The 19,150-nt window shown below is 34.6% G+C and overlaps 5 protein-coding genes across 5 annotated transcripts; 3 read left to right on the forward strand and 2 right to left on the reverse strand.

The window, feature by feature from the left end:
- Positions 1-3,181: 3,181 nt before the first annotated feature.
- On the forward strand, positions 3,182-3,886 carry FMP41 (Fmp41p; the record flags this gene model as incomplete). Its single annotated transcript, XM_011278107.1, has 1 exon — positions 3,182-3,886. The coding sequence occupies one exon, from the start codon at positions 3,182-3,184 to the stop codon at positions 3,884-3,886; it is 705 nt and encodes a 234-aa protein (XP_011276409.1).
- Positions 3,887-4,269: 383 nt separating this feature from the next.
- On the reverse strand, positions 4,270-5,901 carry PSD1 (phosphatidylserine decarboxylase 1; the record flags this gene model as incomplete). The annotated part of the gene is made up of 1 exon (XM_011278108.1): positions 4,270-5,901. One exon carries the CDS (start codon positions 5,899-5,901, stop codon positions 4,270-4,272), a length of 1,632 nt encoding a protein of 543 aa, XP_011276410.1.
- A 478-nt stretch (positions 5,902-6,379) lies between these two features.
- On the forward strand, positions 6,380-7,366 carry DCD1 (deoxycytidine monophosphate deaminase; the record flags this gene model as incomplete). The annotated part of the gene is made up of 1 exon (XM_011278109.1): positions 6,380-7,366. The coding sequence occupies one exon, from the start codon at positions 6,380-6,382 to the stop codon at positions 7,364-7,366; it is 987 nt and encodes a 328-aa protein (XP_011276411.1).
- Positions 7,367-7,410: 44 nt separating this feature from the next.
- On the reverse strand, positions 7,411-11,955 carry APC1 (anaphase promoting complex subunit 1; the record flags this gene model as incomplete). Its single annotated transcript, XM_011278110.1, has 1 exon — positions 7,411-11,955. One exon carries the CDS (start codon positions 11,953-11,955, stop codon positions 7,411-7,413), a length of 4,545 nt encoding a protein of 1,514 aa, XP_011276412.1.
- A 4,965-nt stretch (positions 11,956-16,920) lies between these two features.
- Positions 16,921-18,984, forward strand: BN7_1286 (uncharacterized protein; the record flags this gene model as incomplete). Its single annotated transcript, XM_011278111.1, has 1 exon — positions 16,921-18,984. One exon carries the CDS (start codon positions 16,921-16,923, stop codon positions 18,982-18,984), a length of 2,064 nt encoding a protein of 687 aa, XP_011276413.1.
- Between the last annotated feature and the right edge of the window lie 166 nt (positions 18,985-19,150).

Below are 19,150 nucleotides of genomic sequence, written 5' to 3' on the forward strand. Positions count from 1 at the left end.
GGTACACAAAACCTACAAACATATAAACCTTCAAAAATTAACTCAACTTGACAGTATGTAACGTACATTTACATCAATCTGATGCCAACTACTAGAGCTGAGTAATAAGGTATGTACCCATGTACTGCTGAAGCCTCAAATTCATCACATCCACTTGAAGTTCAAACTTTAAATCAATCAAACTGAGCTAAGCTTTCTTGAATTATGCCTCCAGTAGTCATAGGTATGAAGAATTTACTACGTATTTTAATTGAAAGCATATGCTACGTGCCTTGTTGCACTTGATACTTGTACTCTGTTCATTCCCAATGAAACGAGACGCGAGCTGAGTTGATTGTCTAATATCTTTGCATTCGAAGACCATAATTGATGTTTATTTCCGTCTAGAAAGAGTTGATGATGCTCTGTTCTTGCGCTGTCAAGTGTGCTTAATTTGCAGGCTGCAGCACACAGCACACACAGCGCTTATCACCCCCTACTAATTACTGAAGATCTTTGACCAAACTCTTACCCAAATTCTACCAAATGAAAACTTGAGCTTAACTGGGAAAGAAGAGGTGAAGAATTGGGAAAGTTGGAAGCTGTGGCCCGGTGCTTGATATGCCATGTTCCTTCAAGTTGAGGTCCTTGGATTTAGTGAAAACTGGGGAGTCAAACTTAATTACGTCCTCGCCATGTAATTAATGGTCATCCTTCGAAAAGATATGTTAGCTACTATACGGGGAACACGTTTTAGTCTTATTTTATTATAGGACTATAAGTATGTTTCAATTACTTTCAGTACGTACTGTGATTTTGGGTTGAAAGTTGAAACAGTCGTTTTCAGGGATTAATCGATTTGAGATTTCACTTATAAGTAATTATACCCAAATTAGTGATTGGTGATCAATGATTGGTGATGGCTCGAGTCTAAGATTGTCGTGAATATCTTGTTTATCAAAAACACAAACCCAGCATTAAATACTGAGGTAGGTAGCAGGTATATGGTATATGGCTAAAAGCTTTGGAATCTGGATTCTCAACGACTCTATAAACTTTATAACGAATGAATCTAACTTATTGCTTTTACGAACATCTACACATTCAATTGATCTTGATATAATTTGGACTATCAACAGTTTAATCTGAGCTTTCATATTGTTGGAAATTACGTATATAGCTTCAACTGATTTGACTTTATGTGAACTAATTGGTGAACCATCGCTTATTCGGGTGATTCACTTACATGATAAACTAATCCATTGGAAACTTCGTACATGCCTTTATTAATTTCAATTGTTACCCATAAATGTACTCCTGCATTCATGACTATGTACTTTGCTTTGTAGAGCTTTGATTTGACAGTACTTAGATTAAAGTTCATTTTGTAGACGCTTTTGTGGCCCTGTAGGCTGTTGAGTACCGTATAACCTTACACAATGCGACTAATTAATATTTGATCCGCAATAACGTGGTGGGACATTGGGCTTGGCTACTTGATTATGACTTTGTCTTGTCCGAAGGTAGTTCGAAGGTGTTCACCGTTTGTTGGGTATGATATTGTATGTAAATTGTGCCTCAAATTCTTCAATGATAGTTACAACTTACAACAAATACGAAAGCTGTCTGATCACCTATAAAATAAATGAGGAAATGATTTTTAATCGGATAATAAAAGGAACAATCAACTATTCACCCATGTATACCATGTACATATATTATACAGATGTATTAATCTTCCAAATATGAATTGATTCATTTAGTATACAACAAGAGCTACGTGAGGTTTAATCCCTGAAATGTAATGAACGTCAAAAACAAAGCAAGAAACAAATATAAAACCCCGAAATCTTAGATCTTCATAAGGTGTGGAATCTGGATTCTTGATGTATATGAAATTAATGGCCGAGTTAGCGAAATTTAAAATATCACATCATCCCATTCAATGGTGAGTAAATTTTATTGATTCGATAGAGCGGTTCGTTTGAGATCATGGATACATTATTGAGAAGTAATTTTTTCGTTTCGAAACTATGCTTATATTCCATCAGCAATATTATTTAAATCTATAATGTACTTGAATATAATTGTGGTATCCTCTTGAATCAATAATTTTATCAAATTGCAAATGATTTACCCCTGGTGTTAGCATCATGGTCTATTCTTGCAACTAAATTTAGTGAAAAGTTAAAACTCTGAACACCTTGTTGTAATCTTCATCTTTTTGTTCCATGATCATCGATAATGCGTATTCAATTAATTAGTTATTAATGGAACCCCCTAAAGTATCAAAGTACCCACGGGCCACGATTAGAATTTAGTAGCCATTGGCCAAATTTCCAATTCTTCAAGGTTTCAAAATATTGCTGGAATCCCCCTAGATTCATCTTCCAAATTTTGACACTGGATAATATGACTATGATAATTTGTGAAGGTATATTAGCATAAAAAGGACAATTTAACTGGCGTTCATATTTAGTTAGCTTCAATCAATGAATTTCCATTCAGCTCTTTGAGATACGATTAAGGTTGTATCTTGATATGTACCTGATCGAATCTCTCTGATCATGAAGTTGAAAGCAAGGATGCAAGGATAGATTTCTGTGAATCAATTCCAACGATTGTGACCCCTGAACATCCGAAGTACAAACAAGCCAAATCATCACTTTCCTCAATCCCAACTTTGAGTTTCTAACGTAGTTCAACTATTCAATGAAGAAGAAAAAAAAACTTCAAGAACCAACATCCAAGCTTTCATTCCTTTATCCGATCATCCTAGATCCTGGATAGTTCTCTGTTGAGATGACAAACCATTTCCCATCAATATTAAAAGCACAAGCACAACAAGCATGGACAAAAGCCATGAATCTCACGCAGACAATCAGCTCGGTTAAACTGGTTCCCCATGGTGTCTGTGAGCTTTTCAAATCCCAGTCTCATCTCTTTTGTGGTACATTAGCCGTTGAGTTTGAACTTTGAACTAAATTTGGTTGATGATTGAAAATTCATGATCCAGGAATAAAACTTTTTCGCGGAGAGGCTTAATATCGCGGAGCCGCTCAGAGTTTCCACAGTCTTAAATCAACTCTGATCATGAATATTGGGGACCCTCATTGATAAAGATACAGAAACCACATCAAAGAAACCACATTGAAGACCAGTTTAAACACCAATTGATCCGAGGTATTCACTCACACAGATCATGTCCTTGAACTATTTGAGAAACGCTAGAAAAATTCTATGTATCGGTCGTAATTATGCTGCTCATATCCAAGAATTAAACAATGCAAAACCATCTCAACCTTTTTATTTCTTAAAGCCTTCATCATCAATCCTTAAACCAAACTCTGGTCCAATTTTGATTCCAAAGGGGACTGTTGTTCATCATGAAGTTGAATTAGCCATTGTTCTTAACAAAACTTTAAAAAATATAAATCCAGATACATTTACAAACCAAGATGCTTTAGATGCTATTGATGGTTATGCATTAGCTATTGATTTAACTGCAAGAAATGTTCAAGATGAAGCTAAAAAGAAAGGTTTACCTTGGTCAATTGGTAAAGGTTTTGATACATTCTTACCATTATCAAATTTCATACCAAAAAGTTTAATTCCAGATCCTTATAAAGTCAATTTACATTTAGAAATTAATGGTGAACAAAAACAAAATGATCTTACATCATTGATGATTTTCCCAATTCATAAAATTTTGAGTACTATGAGCAGCGTTATGACTTTAGAAAAAGGTGATGTGATCTTAACTGGTACTCCAAAGGGTGTTGGTAAAGTTGTTCCAGGTGATCATGTTACTGCTGGGTTAAGTATTAATGGTGTGGAAGTTGAAGAAGGTAAATTAGATCTTCAAGTTGAAGAAAAACCAGGTCCATATCAATATAAAGAAACTTAAAATATCGAATTACATGTTTCATTAAATAAATCCTTTTTAAAATCCTGTATTTGAATATTGATATGTATATAAATTATGATTGTACAAAAAATGCGGGTAGTTAAACTAACGAACGCTTATTTACTACTAAACTAAACGAACAAAATGAAATATGTGTTATGATATGTAAAGAACCTGAAACCCTATAAGAAATGAAATTAAACCTGATATAAACTAACTAACTTTTGAAAAGTTCCACCTTTTTTTTGGAAACTTTATTCTTAAAAAATGCATCATCGTGATTTAGTCGTGAAAAAATGATATTTGTGGTATGATTGGTACTTTTAATTGAATGCATTTGCCGATTTATCCACATTAATTGGTCAAATAAGAAAAGAAACAAATCATTTAGAATCAACATCAATCTTACCTAATGGTTGACCCATTTTAACCTTTTGTCCCTTTTCAATGTTGAATTTGAATTCTTTTGGAGCTTCAAAAACTAAGACAACAGTTGAACCCAACATAAATCCACCAACTTCTTGACCTTTAGTAACTGGATAACCACCTAATAAAGAACTAGCTTTAGAATATGTGGCTTCGTAACATGTATGCTTTTTGACTTTAACTGGTCTATCACTGGTATCTTTATAATGCGGACTTTGATATTTGGTGTTTGTAGTTAAATCTTTATCAAAATTGACTTTAATACTACCAACATTTGTAGCACCAACTGGGGTCATACTGAAAAACCCATATTTCCAGTACCCGAGAAGTGAAACCCTTTCATTCAAGACAAATAAATTTGATAATGTTCTTTGGAAGTACGGAGCAACACTATAAAGTTCACCAATAAAATGACGTCTCAAGGTAACAACCCAATCAGTTGGTGAATGATATCTATGATAATCACCAGGTGCTAAATATATAACAGCATAAAATAATTCCTTATCATTTTGTGAAGATTTTGCTTTGTTACTTGAGATTTCACTAGCAACTTGTAAAACTTTCTTTGTTCCAACTTCAACAGACTTATCACCTTCTTCTTTATAAATAATTTTTTTCAAATGGTGCACATTTTTACCTTCACCACCCAAGATATCATCTAATGAATATGAGATACCATTAATTTCTGCAAATTCACCATGTCTTTTCAAAATCTCGTCTTCATCATGATGTTCAAAATTGATTTGATGAGATGGTGCAGCCAGTTTTGTACGAGTTGCATCACCTAAAAATGAGTCTATAGAATAAGTCATACCTTTCACTTGTTCAATATTCCCATTATCAATTACACCAAATTGTAAAACCTTACCATCACTTGGGCAAACAAGATCTGTATTTTGAGCAATAGGTCTAGCATCATCTTTCAATTCTCTATAAAAAAATTCACTTAAATTCTTGAAATTTGAGATATCTGACTCCTTGATCTCATCCAAATTAGCACCGAAACAATAAGAGTAGAATTTGTAACCAGGACCCCTTAACCAAACAGGTAAGTCAATACTATTGATTTGACCCCAAAGTCTGGAAATTGCATTTAATGGTAAAGTACTGTAGCAGAAAAATTGCCAAGAATGACTTGGTTTGACACTTCTTTCTTCATTTTCATTATCACTTTCATCACTATCTTCTTCACTTTTAGATCTGGCTTGGTGATAAATTTTTGCGGACACTCCATAAAAAATAAAACTTATTGAGAACAGTGCTATGTATTTGATGAGTTGATGTTTTGGTTGGGTAGTATTTGTAGATGATGAACTTCCATTCCATTGGTTATGATAATAACTTTGGGAAAATTTTCTGATTGGGGGTAGTTTACCTTTTAACCCATTTTTCAACTGTGATCCATAATAGTATGTGTTGTAGTATAAAACATTTCTCTTTGGTCTGGGGATTGATGGAAATGGATAATGTGAATAGAATCTAGAAGCAGCTGTAGACTTAGATATATGTGTAGCAGCAGCTTGAGTTGCTCTGCTTATTGGTTTGGATAGATTCTCCACTGTGTTGGCTTTATTGACATGTGAAAACATATTTGATACAACCCAAATTCCTTAACCACTCAAATCAAAAAAAAAACAAAAACGAAACTGATATTCAGCACCTAAAGAACAAATGAAAGAGACGATGAGAGAGTGTGTTGGTTTTGATAGCTTAGTAGTGGTTCAGCAGGCTTGTCTCACAATGGCATGAATATGGGATATATAATCTTTTATTTTGTGGATGCCTGGAGTATTGTGACCTTAAGTTGACGTTTTATTTGGCGGTTAAAGTTTTTATTGTGGAAAAGATTCAGTTTTTTAAAAAAAAAGTCAAATTGAATCGCGATTTTTTGATTTTCGATTCACTTTCCCTTTTTGTGATATCCGACTCCATTAAAAATATTTATAGGTGTCAATACCGTTTACGCGATATTCGAGGGCGTGTGCAAAGAGTATACAATACGATAGATTTTTTAAAGACCGTTGGAAAGATATGACATTATAGATAGACGTGGATTGACAACAAACAATGCTAATCGGTATATCAGGTACATTAGGGGCTGGTAAAACAGAGGTGGCTCGCTATCTTACTTTTCAAGGCTTCAAATTCATTGATTACAAGAGAGAATATAATTCCATACCCAATGTCAAAGATTTAAAATTACAAGATTCAGATAGTGAATTGAAACCTGAAATATTATTTGAAAATTTACAGGAACTTATAGACTATGTCACTAGAAACTGGCTGTCAAATTTTGTGCTAACAGACATTTCAACCGTGCTAGAATTGGAACAACTAACCAAAAGACCATTTTTCTTACATATATCAATTGATGCACCATTGAAAAGTAGATGGGAAAGACATAGATTGAACAATCCTAACTCATCGTTTACGGAATTCATTGAAATCTCTGATGAACAAACATACAATAGAGATGCCTTAATTGTTGAGGTCATCTCAAAAGCTTCAATTAAAATTATCAATACCTCCACTGTTGTCGAGAATCTTTATGTTCAACTTTCCAAATTAAATTTATTAGATCAAACACGTCTTCGTCCATCTTGGGATGCTTATTTCATGAGACTTGCTGATCTTGCTGCCTTGAGAAGTAACTGTATGAAAAGAAGAGTTGGGTGTGTGATCGCTCGTGATAAAAGAGTTATTGCAACTGGTTACAATGGAACTCCAAGACATATGACAAATTGTAATGAAGGTGGGTGTTCAAGATGTAATAGCGGTAATGGATCTGGTGCTGCCTTATCGACCTGTTTATGTCTTCATGGTGAAGAGAATGCATTGCTAGAAAGCGGAAGAGATAGAATCGGTGACAATGCTATATTGTACTGTAATACTTGTCCATGCTTGACCTGTTCTGTTAAAATTGTACAAAGTGGTATCAAAGAAGTTGTTTATTCGTTGGATTATAGTATGGACGACTCCTCTTCAAGGGTTTTAAAAGAAGGTGGTGTGCTTTTAAGACAGTATACACCACCAATTGATGGTACATTAGTTTAAATAGATCATAACATATCATTAATATAAAGTAAACCAATATTTTATCATTGTAAAGTACTCATTAAAGACCATAACTGGATTCTTAAATTATCAACAAAATCAATACTCAAATAATGTGTATCTTCATCACTTAAGATCTTATCGTAATATGCAAAAATCAATTTCAAGTTCCACAAGTCATCAATATTTTTAGGCTTCTTAACAATAGCAGTCAGTTCCACTTGTTTATCAATAATATTTGACCCAAACTCGGTTTCATTTGTTCCCTCTAAAACAGACTGAACGTCATACTTATTGAGTCTATCGAATATGCACAAATCCAAAAGCTTGTTATGTTGTGGGTGTTTAGCTTCAAATTTGGAGTTGATCTCTGAAAGTATAAGTTCCACGGATTTTTTCATAACCTCAATCTTCCTCTTTCTATAAACGAAAACATCAAGATAATTATTAATTCCAGACAGTTCGAGCATTTGAACTTTATGATATTCATCAGATACCGAATCAATTCTCTCAATATCAGATAAGTTTGGAAGCAAGCAAGGCGCATCTTTATCAATTGTTTGGCCATCCTTCAAAGTAACGAGGACTGGAGAGTTAATTGGTCTCAAAGTTTCTGCATCTCTGATCACCAAGCATCTTGGCTCTGAGGCCAATGCCCAAAAATGACGTAAAGCTTGTAAATGGACTTCTGGGTCTGCGCTTGAACAGTTTGGAAATAACGGGTAAATAGAAGTCAATAAGGCAGCAACTCCAAAATCATTTGACGTATTAAAGGCATATTGACCACCACCAAGAAACAAGAATCCAATTGCCATATTTGCAGCCATATATTTACCGAATGAGTTCTGTGAGTTAGAAACTTCAAGTATACCGTGTAACACTCTTAATCTTCTGAGGACCTCTATATCTCCAGTTGCAGCCATAACAATTGATGCAGATAGCGCCAAAATTATTTGAGCTTGCATTAGGGCTGATTTTTTTAATCTTGCACCAAAAGATTCCTGAACGCCAAAATCATCCAATTCTCTTGAGATATCATCATAATAGTCAATAATTGTATCTCTCACTACTTTATTTGAGCTTGATGCGTATTTCAAAGACATGGCCATACAAATACCTGATAAGATGTAATAATATGGAGTTCCATCAATGCCATCTTCAAGGTTCTCTGGTAGCAACCACTCAGGAATTTGATCCTCTACCCACGCTCTAGAATCTCCAATAGAGGACCACATAATCAAAAAGTAACAAAGTGACCTCAATGTAATAATATCAGGTCTAATATAATCTAAAAATTGCTCTGCTTCTGGAACTTTAATCTTTCTGGCTATAATATCATTATCACTTTTCAAATAGATTAGAGCTAAACCAACTAAAGCACCTGACATTGATTTATCAAGAGCATCTTCTGATTGCACATCCTTCATTGATGTCGCAATTTCTAAAAGCTTATCACTAATATGTGATTCATTCAAGCCTTTCAAATCGTCACCTCTTCCCAAATTTATATAGCCCAAAGCGAATCCGGCAGCCAGTCTATAACTTTCATCTGATACCTCTTTATCATCCAGTAAAACCTTACCAGTAATCTGTGATAGCATAATTTCACTCATTCTTCTATGTTGAGTTTCTGCGTATAGTAAACCAATACCTATAAGACCTGCTGTTTGTACAGATACCGGAATGATCATATCTGTTGCACCATGGGGCAATAGAGCAACCACGTGTACACTCAAAACTTTGGTGAGCTTGACATCCATTGTACTCTTGAGACTGGCGCTCATTCCTAATAAGAGTCCAATACTTGTGAAAGGATGTTTTGGTCCAAGAAAATTAAAAATATGATATTCTTCTAATGTCTTTAGGTGTCCATTAATACCTAAACCTAATAGAAAGCCACCATGTTGAGCAGTTAAGCTGTTTGGTTTATTGAATACAATCCAACTCCCTGAAATACCTTTGGCGTCTCTCGAGACGGTAAGCCCTGTTGAAGCACCGTTATGGAAATTACCCCAGCTAAGGGCACCATCATAAACCTTGTCTAACTCGACATTTATTGTAACATTATCAGGTTGAAGCAAAATGTAAGGAGATATTTTTGGAGCTAAAAACTTTTCTGTAACCAACGGGAATTTACTTGAGTATAGTAAAGATGATCTTCCTAAAGGAACGGTAAGTGTTCTAACGTATGCAATCAATGCAATATCTCTTTGCTTCAAAATAATTTCATCTTCTTTGACATTAGTTATAGGCTTTGTCATTAAAGCTTGAATTTTTGAAGTCTGAAGCATTTTGGAAACTTCATAAAATCTTCTATCTTCTGAAAAAATAAGTTTCACTATACTAAATCTGTCATATTCAGCTGGAGCAACCGGCTCTTGTGTATCATTTATCGTACTGATAATCTGGTGAACATCTTTCTGTTGTTGCCCTGATGAGTTATGAGTCACTGTCTTGCTAGAAATTGAATTCTCCTTGGATATCAACATTTTGAGATCTTTTCTATCAACTAGATCTGATTGAATTAAGTCAGTATCCTCATTTGTGACATACTCTTGACATAGCGCTATAGCTTCATTCAACGGGATAATAATACCAATTGGGTAGGTATCAAGCTCTGACTTTGTGATATTATACTCTGTAATTAAATTGACAATATCTTTTGGTGTAAAGTCCTCTCTCAAAATGGCTTCAAAAAGTCTCAGTATGTAAAAGGTTCTGGGTATTACTAGCTCATCAACATGTTCTGACTCTTGTGCTAATTGAGAAAATGTGACATATGGCACAATAGTAGCTTCAAAAAGTGAGGTTAATGACTGCATGACGTCCGGTGGATTTTCAAGAATTTGAAATTGTGGAAACTTTATGGATCTATTGAGAATCTCTTGATCTACTCCATAATAAGAATACCAAGTCTCTGACCAACTCATCCAGAGGGTCAATTGGGATAATAATAAGCCAAGGTCTTTCACGATTTTATCATCCAAAACATTGAGTTTAAAGTCCTCGCGTAAAATATGAAGAGCAAGTATGATATTTGGTGCCATGTCCTTTAATGTGAATTGGTCTTCAAGTGCCTTTTCCTGTAATATATTTATCTTTAAAAGTAATTTGGAAACTGGATTATTAGCATCAACATCAGAAGGTGATACTGACATGGGGATTAAAGCAGCTAAAATAGTTAAAACAAAAGCATCCCACTCATTTTGGAGAAGTGCATATGAATAAACCCAGCACAAGTGAAGGTAGTTATACGTGTAAGAGTTCACTAAATATTTCAATGAGCTCATACATCTTTCAATGGCATCAATGGTGGGTTTCAGTATCATATTATATTGTACCAGCTTCCCCTCTGTAGTTTCAGCTATTATCTTGGAGCCATTGCATCCTAAAAGTCTATTTATTTGGGTTGAAGGTTTAAAACAGTGAAATTTTAAATCCAAGAAAGGATTAAACAAAACAAACTCATTAAGTTTTGAAATCAAAATAAGTGTTCCTTGATGTGACGTAGTAGAATAATCAGTGATATCACCTGTGAGACTGATTGATTGCAAAAATCTTGAACTTGAAACAGCACCTTCATTTTTCTCAAAGATCAAAATTTCTAAAACACCAATCTTCAAATTTTGTATAATAATTGCTTCTTTGTTTCCAAATATAATAGATTCAGTGATGATATCCTCTAAGTTACTTTGTGTCTTCATATCTAAATGGTCGATTTTAGTCAAAATTGCATCTTTTCTCAAAATTTCACCGCTTGGTGATGATCCATTGGATTCGAAAGCTTTGCCATTGTTACTATAATCATATGATGTCATTCTATCAATAGAAAGAACACCAGAATGTGATATTGACCGTTTTTTCTCTATCAATATTTCACTGGGCTGGTTTTCCGTACTTTCATCTTTTGCTAATGTTTGTGAGGGCTTCCTGCTTTGTACCGATGCTTTTCTTCTAATTGAATTGGATGTTGTTGATGGAGTATTAGAAGAGATCCTAGATAAAAATCTTGTATGATATATCTTAATTGAAGTATCAGATACGTCAAAAGTAGCTGAAATTGAGTGATTTGTATCTGAAGGAAAGGAAATTAAGCGCTCATCTGAAGAAATTGAAGTAGTTGAAGATGACACTATTGATCCAAACTCTGCGAGTGGTTCAGTCAACGTTACAAAAGAGTGAAGACTTGAATCAGACCTTTCAATCACAGCACCATTCTCTTGTGATAAGGCGTTCTGAACGATGAATGAAAAACTCAATGAATAGGATCTTCCATCTTCGTAATAGATGTGTAGAGAATCTTCTAAAAAAACCATCATCACTTTCTCACGACATGGGCTTTGAGTGTCTGTTATTTTATCATCTGCCGTGATAAGACTAGTAAAAAATGCATTCACGACCTTTTTATCGTATAACAACTTCCTTGACAACAAGTCACCTTTAAACCAAAGAACTTGTTTGTTTTCAATAACCAACATTTCATTTGAAGACAAAGATACACGCGCTTCATATTGGTTTGTCAATAGCCTTGATAAATCTGATTCAAATTTGACATCTTTTAGGACAATACTTGGTGATCTCTTAGACATTTGACCAAATGTTGACTTAAGCGCTCTATTGAAAGTGAATTGAAAACGTATGAAAACTATTGATAGAAAATCGATCTGTATAAAACATAAACACTGATTTCGAGATTCATTTTGATTCAATTTGGTATGGGACACGTAAACAGTATTTTTGTGACAGCTCCTACCAGGCTCCAGCCAAATGAGTATTAATTCAGGACAAAAATACTCTACGACTGGATAGTTAAGTAGTTTGTCAATCGTTTGAATATCGTAAAAAAAACTGCAATAAGCTTTTTTACACGACAACATTGAGAAGAGTTAAGCACGTATATGGCTCTATAGACCCGTGAAATTGGCAGAAAAAATTTCAAAAAAATTGGGCCGAGCAGGGAATTGAACCCTGGGCCACTCGCATGCTTGTGGATATCAGGTTGAGTGAACCCAACCTTCGCCCAAAGCGAGTATCATACCACTAGACCACACGGCCGAATTTTGATTTTGAAAATCGGCATGTCTAACCTGTTAGCTAAAACTTGACCTGTCATAAAAAACGCCAAATTTTTGGCTCAATTCTTCAAATTTTTGTGCTTTATTTAGTTTAATATGATACTTAGATTATCTTCTTCATATTCAGCTGTTATAAACATCAAAACTTCGAGTTTGAAATTTTGAGATTTTTAAAGTTTCATTATTTCAGATCAGAATTAAAATTTATATGGTTAACTTTATTGTTGGATTAATTATTTTAAAATATATATATATATAAAATTATATATAAAATATTTTTATAAATATATAATTATTTTATAGTTGAATAATTAATTAGACACCCAGGGATGCTGTTATTGTAGGATGGAATAAGAACTAGATATAATTCATATTAATAATTATGATATTGAATGTGCTTACATAATCAATATATATAACACATAGTATAATTATATATATAATACTTTGACAATATAATTTTCATATATTGATTTCTAAGCAATGTTATTGAAGCTATTTAGCTGTCATAAGGTCATATATAGACAATAATTTATTTTAAAATCATCTCATCTGAACGCAAATTGAAACCAAGCATCTGATCATTATGTATACAGATGCTTGTATTACGGAGTTCCGTCAAAGCTATAATCACTGTTCAAGTTAAGACCAATCAAACGTTAATTGTCAAGATATAATATACTCATTTCAATGTTGTTGTTTATGTGACTTTCATCTCATACAGTGGTAACTCAATGGTATGAAATACAGATAGATTGGCACTTGGTATATCAGTCAATCTGGAAGGGAATTTACAATTTATTAATGATCCATGATTATTAAGATGGTTCAATACTTCTTGAATTACAGTAAATAATATATAATTAAGTCTCTTGTAATTTCAAATTAATAGATATTCAGTAAAGTTATGTTATATATTTTCGAGATTGCCTTTTTAAACAAGAAAGATAGTTATGACATGAACACTATACGTCTTAATTAAATCCTATTGTATTAACTGTGCAGATTATATAGTCGGTAATTTTTCATTTGATTCTGACGTCACAAGATGAAAGCATTAAGAAATGAAGTAATTCTGAAAGCTTGTAGTCCAAGATATCACTAGACGGATGTTATCAGTATTAAATTAACCAGTAATATCTGAATCTTAAATGATAAAATAGAGTAAAAAAAAAACTGAGTAATAAACCTTCAATTTTAAAGGTGATCCAAGAACATTTTCTAGTATCTTAACTTGTCTTTTTTTTTTTCTTAAATCTATATTAATATGAAGATTCTACCTTATTCAAGAGCTAGGTAGGATATATAATGCTTTGAAAGTTTGAAAGCAAACATAATGAAATATTGCAAACATAATGAAATATTTTTTGATGGAGTAGACGATTAGAAAGAATGGTGTTTCCAATTACATTTCAAAGATTTACAAACAACATTTCAATGCAATGCTTTAGACAATAAATCTGTCAACTTTAATTCTATCATTTTATCCTCTTTTGAAACTTGAAAGGCTTTAGTTACCATAGTTTTCCACCAAAAGGGTTGATTAAAATTTTAGCTTGAGCGTGTGTCTTAACTTTCAAGTGACAGGTCTCAGCTTTGGTAACAAATGTTGGCTGATTACCGTTGAAACTTTGATTTCAATTATTAGATTTGTAAGAGCTGGATTTCTGAAATGTAAATTAAACTACATGTACCTATTAGGTATCAGAATTCAAAACCTTTCGTTTCTTTCAAATTGGCATGGGTCAATAGAAAACCTTTACTGAAGATAAATTTATATGTTAGCCTGATAGTTTAAGAGGTTAAGAACTTCAGAGTAATCACGGAGATCCAACATCTCAGATGTTTATATTTTAGAAGCTAATTGTAGTATTTCCTCTTTGAAATTGATCCACCGCCGATCTCATCAATTTTCAATTTGGTGGAAGGTGCAACCTCGTTTTGTATGGTGAACAAACCAATTTGAAGTGGACAGCAAACAGTGAATACGTCTAATGACATTTTATTCCAAAGAACAAACCGAAAAACGCTTTAGGCGGAGCCAATGTTCAGTGTAACTGGTACTGGTATAAAATTAGGAGAACTTGTGTCCTTGAAACTTGATGCCTCGAGAGTTGAATGAAACTGCCCTTAATTAAATTAGATATCAAATATCAAATTAAAGCTCCGTGAATAAGTAAAGACAGGCCGCTACAGCCGTTTAGAAAGACACTATTACATTGTTCACACTTAAAAGCTTTTTGGAATCCCAGAGCATGGCATGAAGCATTAACTTTAAGCACGAAAAACGAGAACTATGCCTATGCGTCTAATGTTTTGGCTAAAATTTTAAGTTTTTATGTCTATTCCCTGTCGTTTCCCCCAGAATTTAGGTAACTTGTCTTAATTTCATCGCTGAAATGAGGTAAAGTTCAAAGGCGTTGTATCTTTCGGAATAATTTTAGGCGGGTGCCCCATGAGTTCCTGCCTACGCGCTTCCGATTTCACTGAAGCTTAAAAAGGTTGCATGCGCCAGCTGTCAATGCTGCATCAACAATACAAACCACAAGCTGTGTGCGTCTTCATTTTTGTGCAGGTTTTTTATGAGTACGTAGAGCAGCTACCTTAATCTAAGCTGTGAAATGTATTCTTCACCAGAAGATATGGAACCTTTTTGATATGCCAAGGCGCTTTAAATTGACAGCCTTATGAACTTCATCAATACAGGCAGGTTGTTTGCATGTAGCTCATCTACGATTTGAAATTTGGAAACTCGAATTAAGCTTGAAACATCAATCGTTGAGAATTTGAAACAAGAAGCTTCTTTCAATGTTACTCCAACTGTTTATCCACTTTAATTACGTGAATAGTATATATGTGATAAACAAGGACTGTTTTGCATCGATCCATGAAAAGGAAAGTGAATTAAAAATAAACATCGTAACATCATGAATTAAAGGAGGCCAAACAAAGACCAAAATTATTAATGGTAACTATGTTATACTAGTCAGTATTAAATACTAAGTATACCACGTAAAATTTCAAATATATCACTTTTTGTAGAAACTTCAAAGGTCCAGTGCTTCACTAGTTGATTGAGTCTACTTATTGTCACGTAGAATATATATTTGATGCCGACGATACGCGTAATCGATAGCCATAAACTGTATATGTTTCTTAGCTTGAGCTTTGGCAGACTCCAGAGAATTGACACCGTGCCTGTAGCACTGTTATGTATAGCTTCACCATCTCGGCATATTCGCTAAAGCACGTACTACAATCATCAATTATGGATGTAATTAAACCTTTTTCAAGTAATAGAATTTGATCGATCTTCACAAGTTTGTTTGAATTGTTAACGTGAGCGAAAATCTCGACTATCGCTTACATAACAAAGGAAAAAAATATCAACAACATCGAACAAAAGATAAGTATCTTAATCAATCAGGAAATAACGAGTTGCCTTATTCAACATGATTTACAGTATTCCCTCCTGGAAGATACCAAAAAAATGTTTGATCAATAGGTGATTAAGCGAAACTCAAATGATTTGGCAGCCATATATGGAAATTGTGATGTGTATTTTCCGAGCAGATAAACAGTTACGCCTTTTTCAAAGTTTCAAAAGATATTCAGAAATTAGAAGCTATGAACTGCTAATCAACGTTAAGGATTGATCATTGCCTTTATGGATCATCATATCAAATACACGTACTGCTTAATTACTACTATCAATCTACTTGAGCTTTAATTAGGAAAATTGAAATACAAATTTGATAAGGTGTTGGGTCATATTGAATTGCAATTCTGGTTATTTCCAAATATAGAGGTTATAAATGTACTTGTTCACTCAATTGATTATGTCCCTCTTGTCTGGTATAAAGATTTTCATATGTTAAATATGAATAGTACCTTTAATGGATATACTCGGATAATCACCAAGATCCAAACAAATCTCAAACTTGGATGAATTGAGCCATGTTTGCTACCCTTTTTTGAGCTGGTTATATTGGATCTCTATTTCTTGATGTGAATTTTTAATCATTTTGAGTTTCCAACATGTTGATCCTCGCTTCGTGTTGAGCACTGAATATGCAAGAATTATACATGAAGAGGGCAAGTCATACATATTAAAGTTCTTTCATTTCTGGAAAACTTGTTTCTACTGCACAAACTAATGTCATAAGTTAGACGTACCCAAGGAATTTTTCAATGATCGACACATAAAGTATACTTATACATGAATAGAAAATATCTTACAAACCAGCTTTTGTACTCAGCTATTCAAACAACCGTATATGTGATTTTTTGAACCTTTTAGGCAAGTGAAGAGATAATTTTTGATATTTCGAATTCATGAATTGAAGAGATACAAAGAATATATAAATAGTTCAAGATCTTCCACAATTGTTAAATCTGATGAACCTTTTTGAATTTAGTATCCATCGTTGTTCATTTGATCTAGTCATTCGCTCAATTTTATAATCAATATAGATCAAGATGAAGTTTTCAAGCATTTTCGCTTCTGCTGCTTTATTTGCCGGTATGGTAATGGGTCAAAACTCTAGTTCAGTTACTGGTTCCCAATCTGTTCAAGCCTCAACTGTTGGTGGTGTCGAAACTGTTTCAACACCAATTGCTACTATTGAAACTCAAACCAACAACTGTGTTTTCTCCACTCAAACTGGTAACTTACACGGTAAATCATATGAAGCTTCATACTCTGTTACTGCTGATACTGAAGGTTCAGGTTTAACTAGATCTCGTGTCTTACATTTAACTTGGTACTTCAAATTTGATGATGCTATTAACGCTAATGACTTCAAAATCATTGACTTAGGTTTAGAAAACTCCAACTTTGCTGGTCAAGTTAACTTAGAAGACGGTTCATTCTTAATCTCTTATGATGTTACTATTCCATACTTGACTTTCGTTACTTCAATTGTTTCTTACTGTGCTCTTGATTATGTTGGATTTACCTTCATTGATGATTCAGCCTACTGGGGTGTTTACGTTGGTGCTGCTGGTTCCGTCTTAGCTGAAACCATCAGACAATTATTATTCAACTTATTAGCCTTAGGTGAAGCTCCAGTTTACACCAACGCTTTGATTTGGGATTGTTCAAAATTAGGAGACTGGCAAGATGGCTGTACCGATACCACTACTATTACTATCGGTGAACCAGCCTCATCATCATCATCTGCTCCAGCCTCATCATCAGTTGTTTCATCATCTTCATCAGGTCCTATCTCAGCTGAACCACCAACTGTTACTGTTTCAGCCTCATCATCAGACTCATCATCTGAAGCATCATCATCATCTGCTGCTCCATCAACCACTACTGTTTCAGCTTCAGAATCATCATCAGCTCCATCATCAGCTCCATCAACTACCACTGTTTCTGCTTCATCATCATCTGAAGCTTCATCATCATCCGAAGTTTCTTCATCATCCGAAGTTTCATCATCATCCGAAGCTTCATCAGAATCATCAGTTTCAGTTTCAGTTTCCACTGTTTCATCATCAGCCGAATCATCATCAGAAGACCCATCAAGCTCAGCTACAGCTTCAGGTGCCCCACCATTTGCATCACCAGCTCCATCTTCAGCTCCAGAATCAACTTCAACTGCTTATGATGGTGTCCAAACTACTGTTATCACTATTACTTCTTGTGCTGAACATGGTTGTACTAATGTTCCAGTCACTACTGGTGTCACTGTTGTTACTGAAACAAAAGAAAACACTGTCACTCAATACACTACTTATTGTCCTCTTTCATCTGAAGCTCCAAAACAAGATACCACTGTTGTTACCATCAGTGATGTAACTATTACTACCGGTGTTACTGTTGTCACTGAAACAAAAGAAAACTCTGTTACTGAATACACTACTTACTGTCCAATCACTTCAGGTGCTCCAGCTCCATCTTCAGAAGCCCCAGCTCCAAAACCATCTTCAGAAGTCCCAGCTCCAAAACCATCTTCAGAAGCCCCAGCTCCAAAACCATCTTCAGAAGCTCCAAAACCAGCTCCATCATCAGGTGCTCCAGCTCCAGGTCCATCTTCAGAAGCTCCAAAACCAGCTCCATCATCAGGTGCTCCAGCTCCAGGTCCATCTTCAGAAGCTCCAAAACCAGCTCCATCATCAGGTGCTCCAGCTCCAGCAGGTCCATCATCTGAAGCTCCAGCTCCAGCTCCATCATCAGGTGCTCCAGCCCCAGCTCCATCATCTGAAGCCCCAGCTCCAGGTACCACTTCAGCTGCTCCAGCTCCAGGTTCTTCAGCTGCCCCAGCCCCAGAAGGTCCATCATCAGCCGCTCCAGCTCCAGGTTCTTCAGCTGCTCCAGCTCCAGAAGGTCCATCATCAGCTGCTCCAGCTCCAGGCTCTTCATCAGCTGCTCCAGCTCCAGGTTCTTCATCAGCTCCAGCTCCAGAAGCTCAATCTTCATCAGCTGCTGCTCCATCAGGTCCAGCTACTGTTTCATCATATGAAGGTGCCGGTGCTGTTAACTATAACAACTGGGTTGTTTCATTCTTATCAGCTGCTTTTGTCTTACTATTCTAAGATAATCGGTAAGAACATTTTACATTTCTAATATTTATACCTTCGTTTTATTATAAAATCAAATATGATTTTTATTTACTTCTATCAAAGCATTCATTATTTTTAATACCAATTTTGATTTCAGCAATTCTTGATTTCATTATATTTTATTTCTATTTTATCCATT

Source organism: Wickerhamomyces ciferrii, contig 00028 (assembly GCF_000313485.1).
Source record: "Wickerhamomyces ciferrii WGS project CAIF00000000 data, strain NRRL Y-1031 F-60-10, contig 00028, whole genome shotgun sequence".
NCBI lineage: Eukaryota > Fungi > Ascomycota > Saccharomycetes > Phaffomycetales > Wickerhamomycetaceae > Hansenula > Hansenula ciferrii.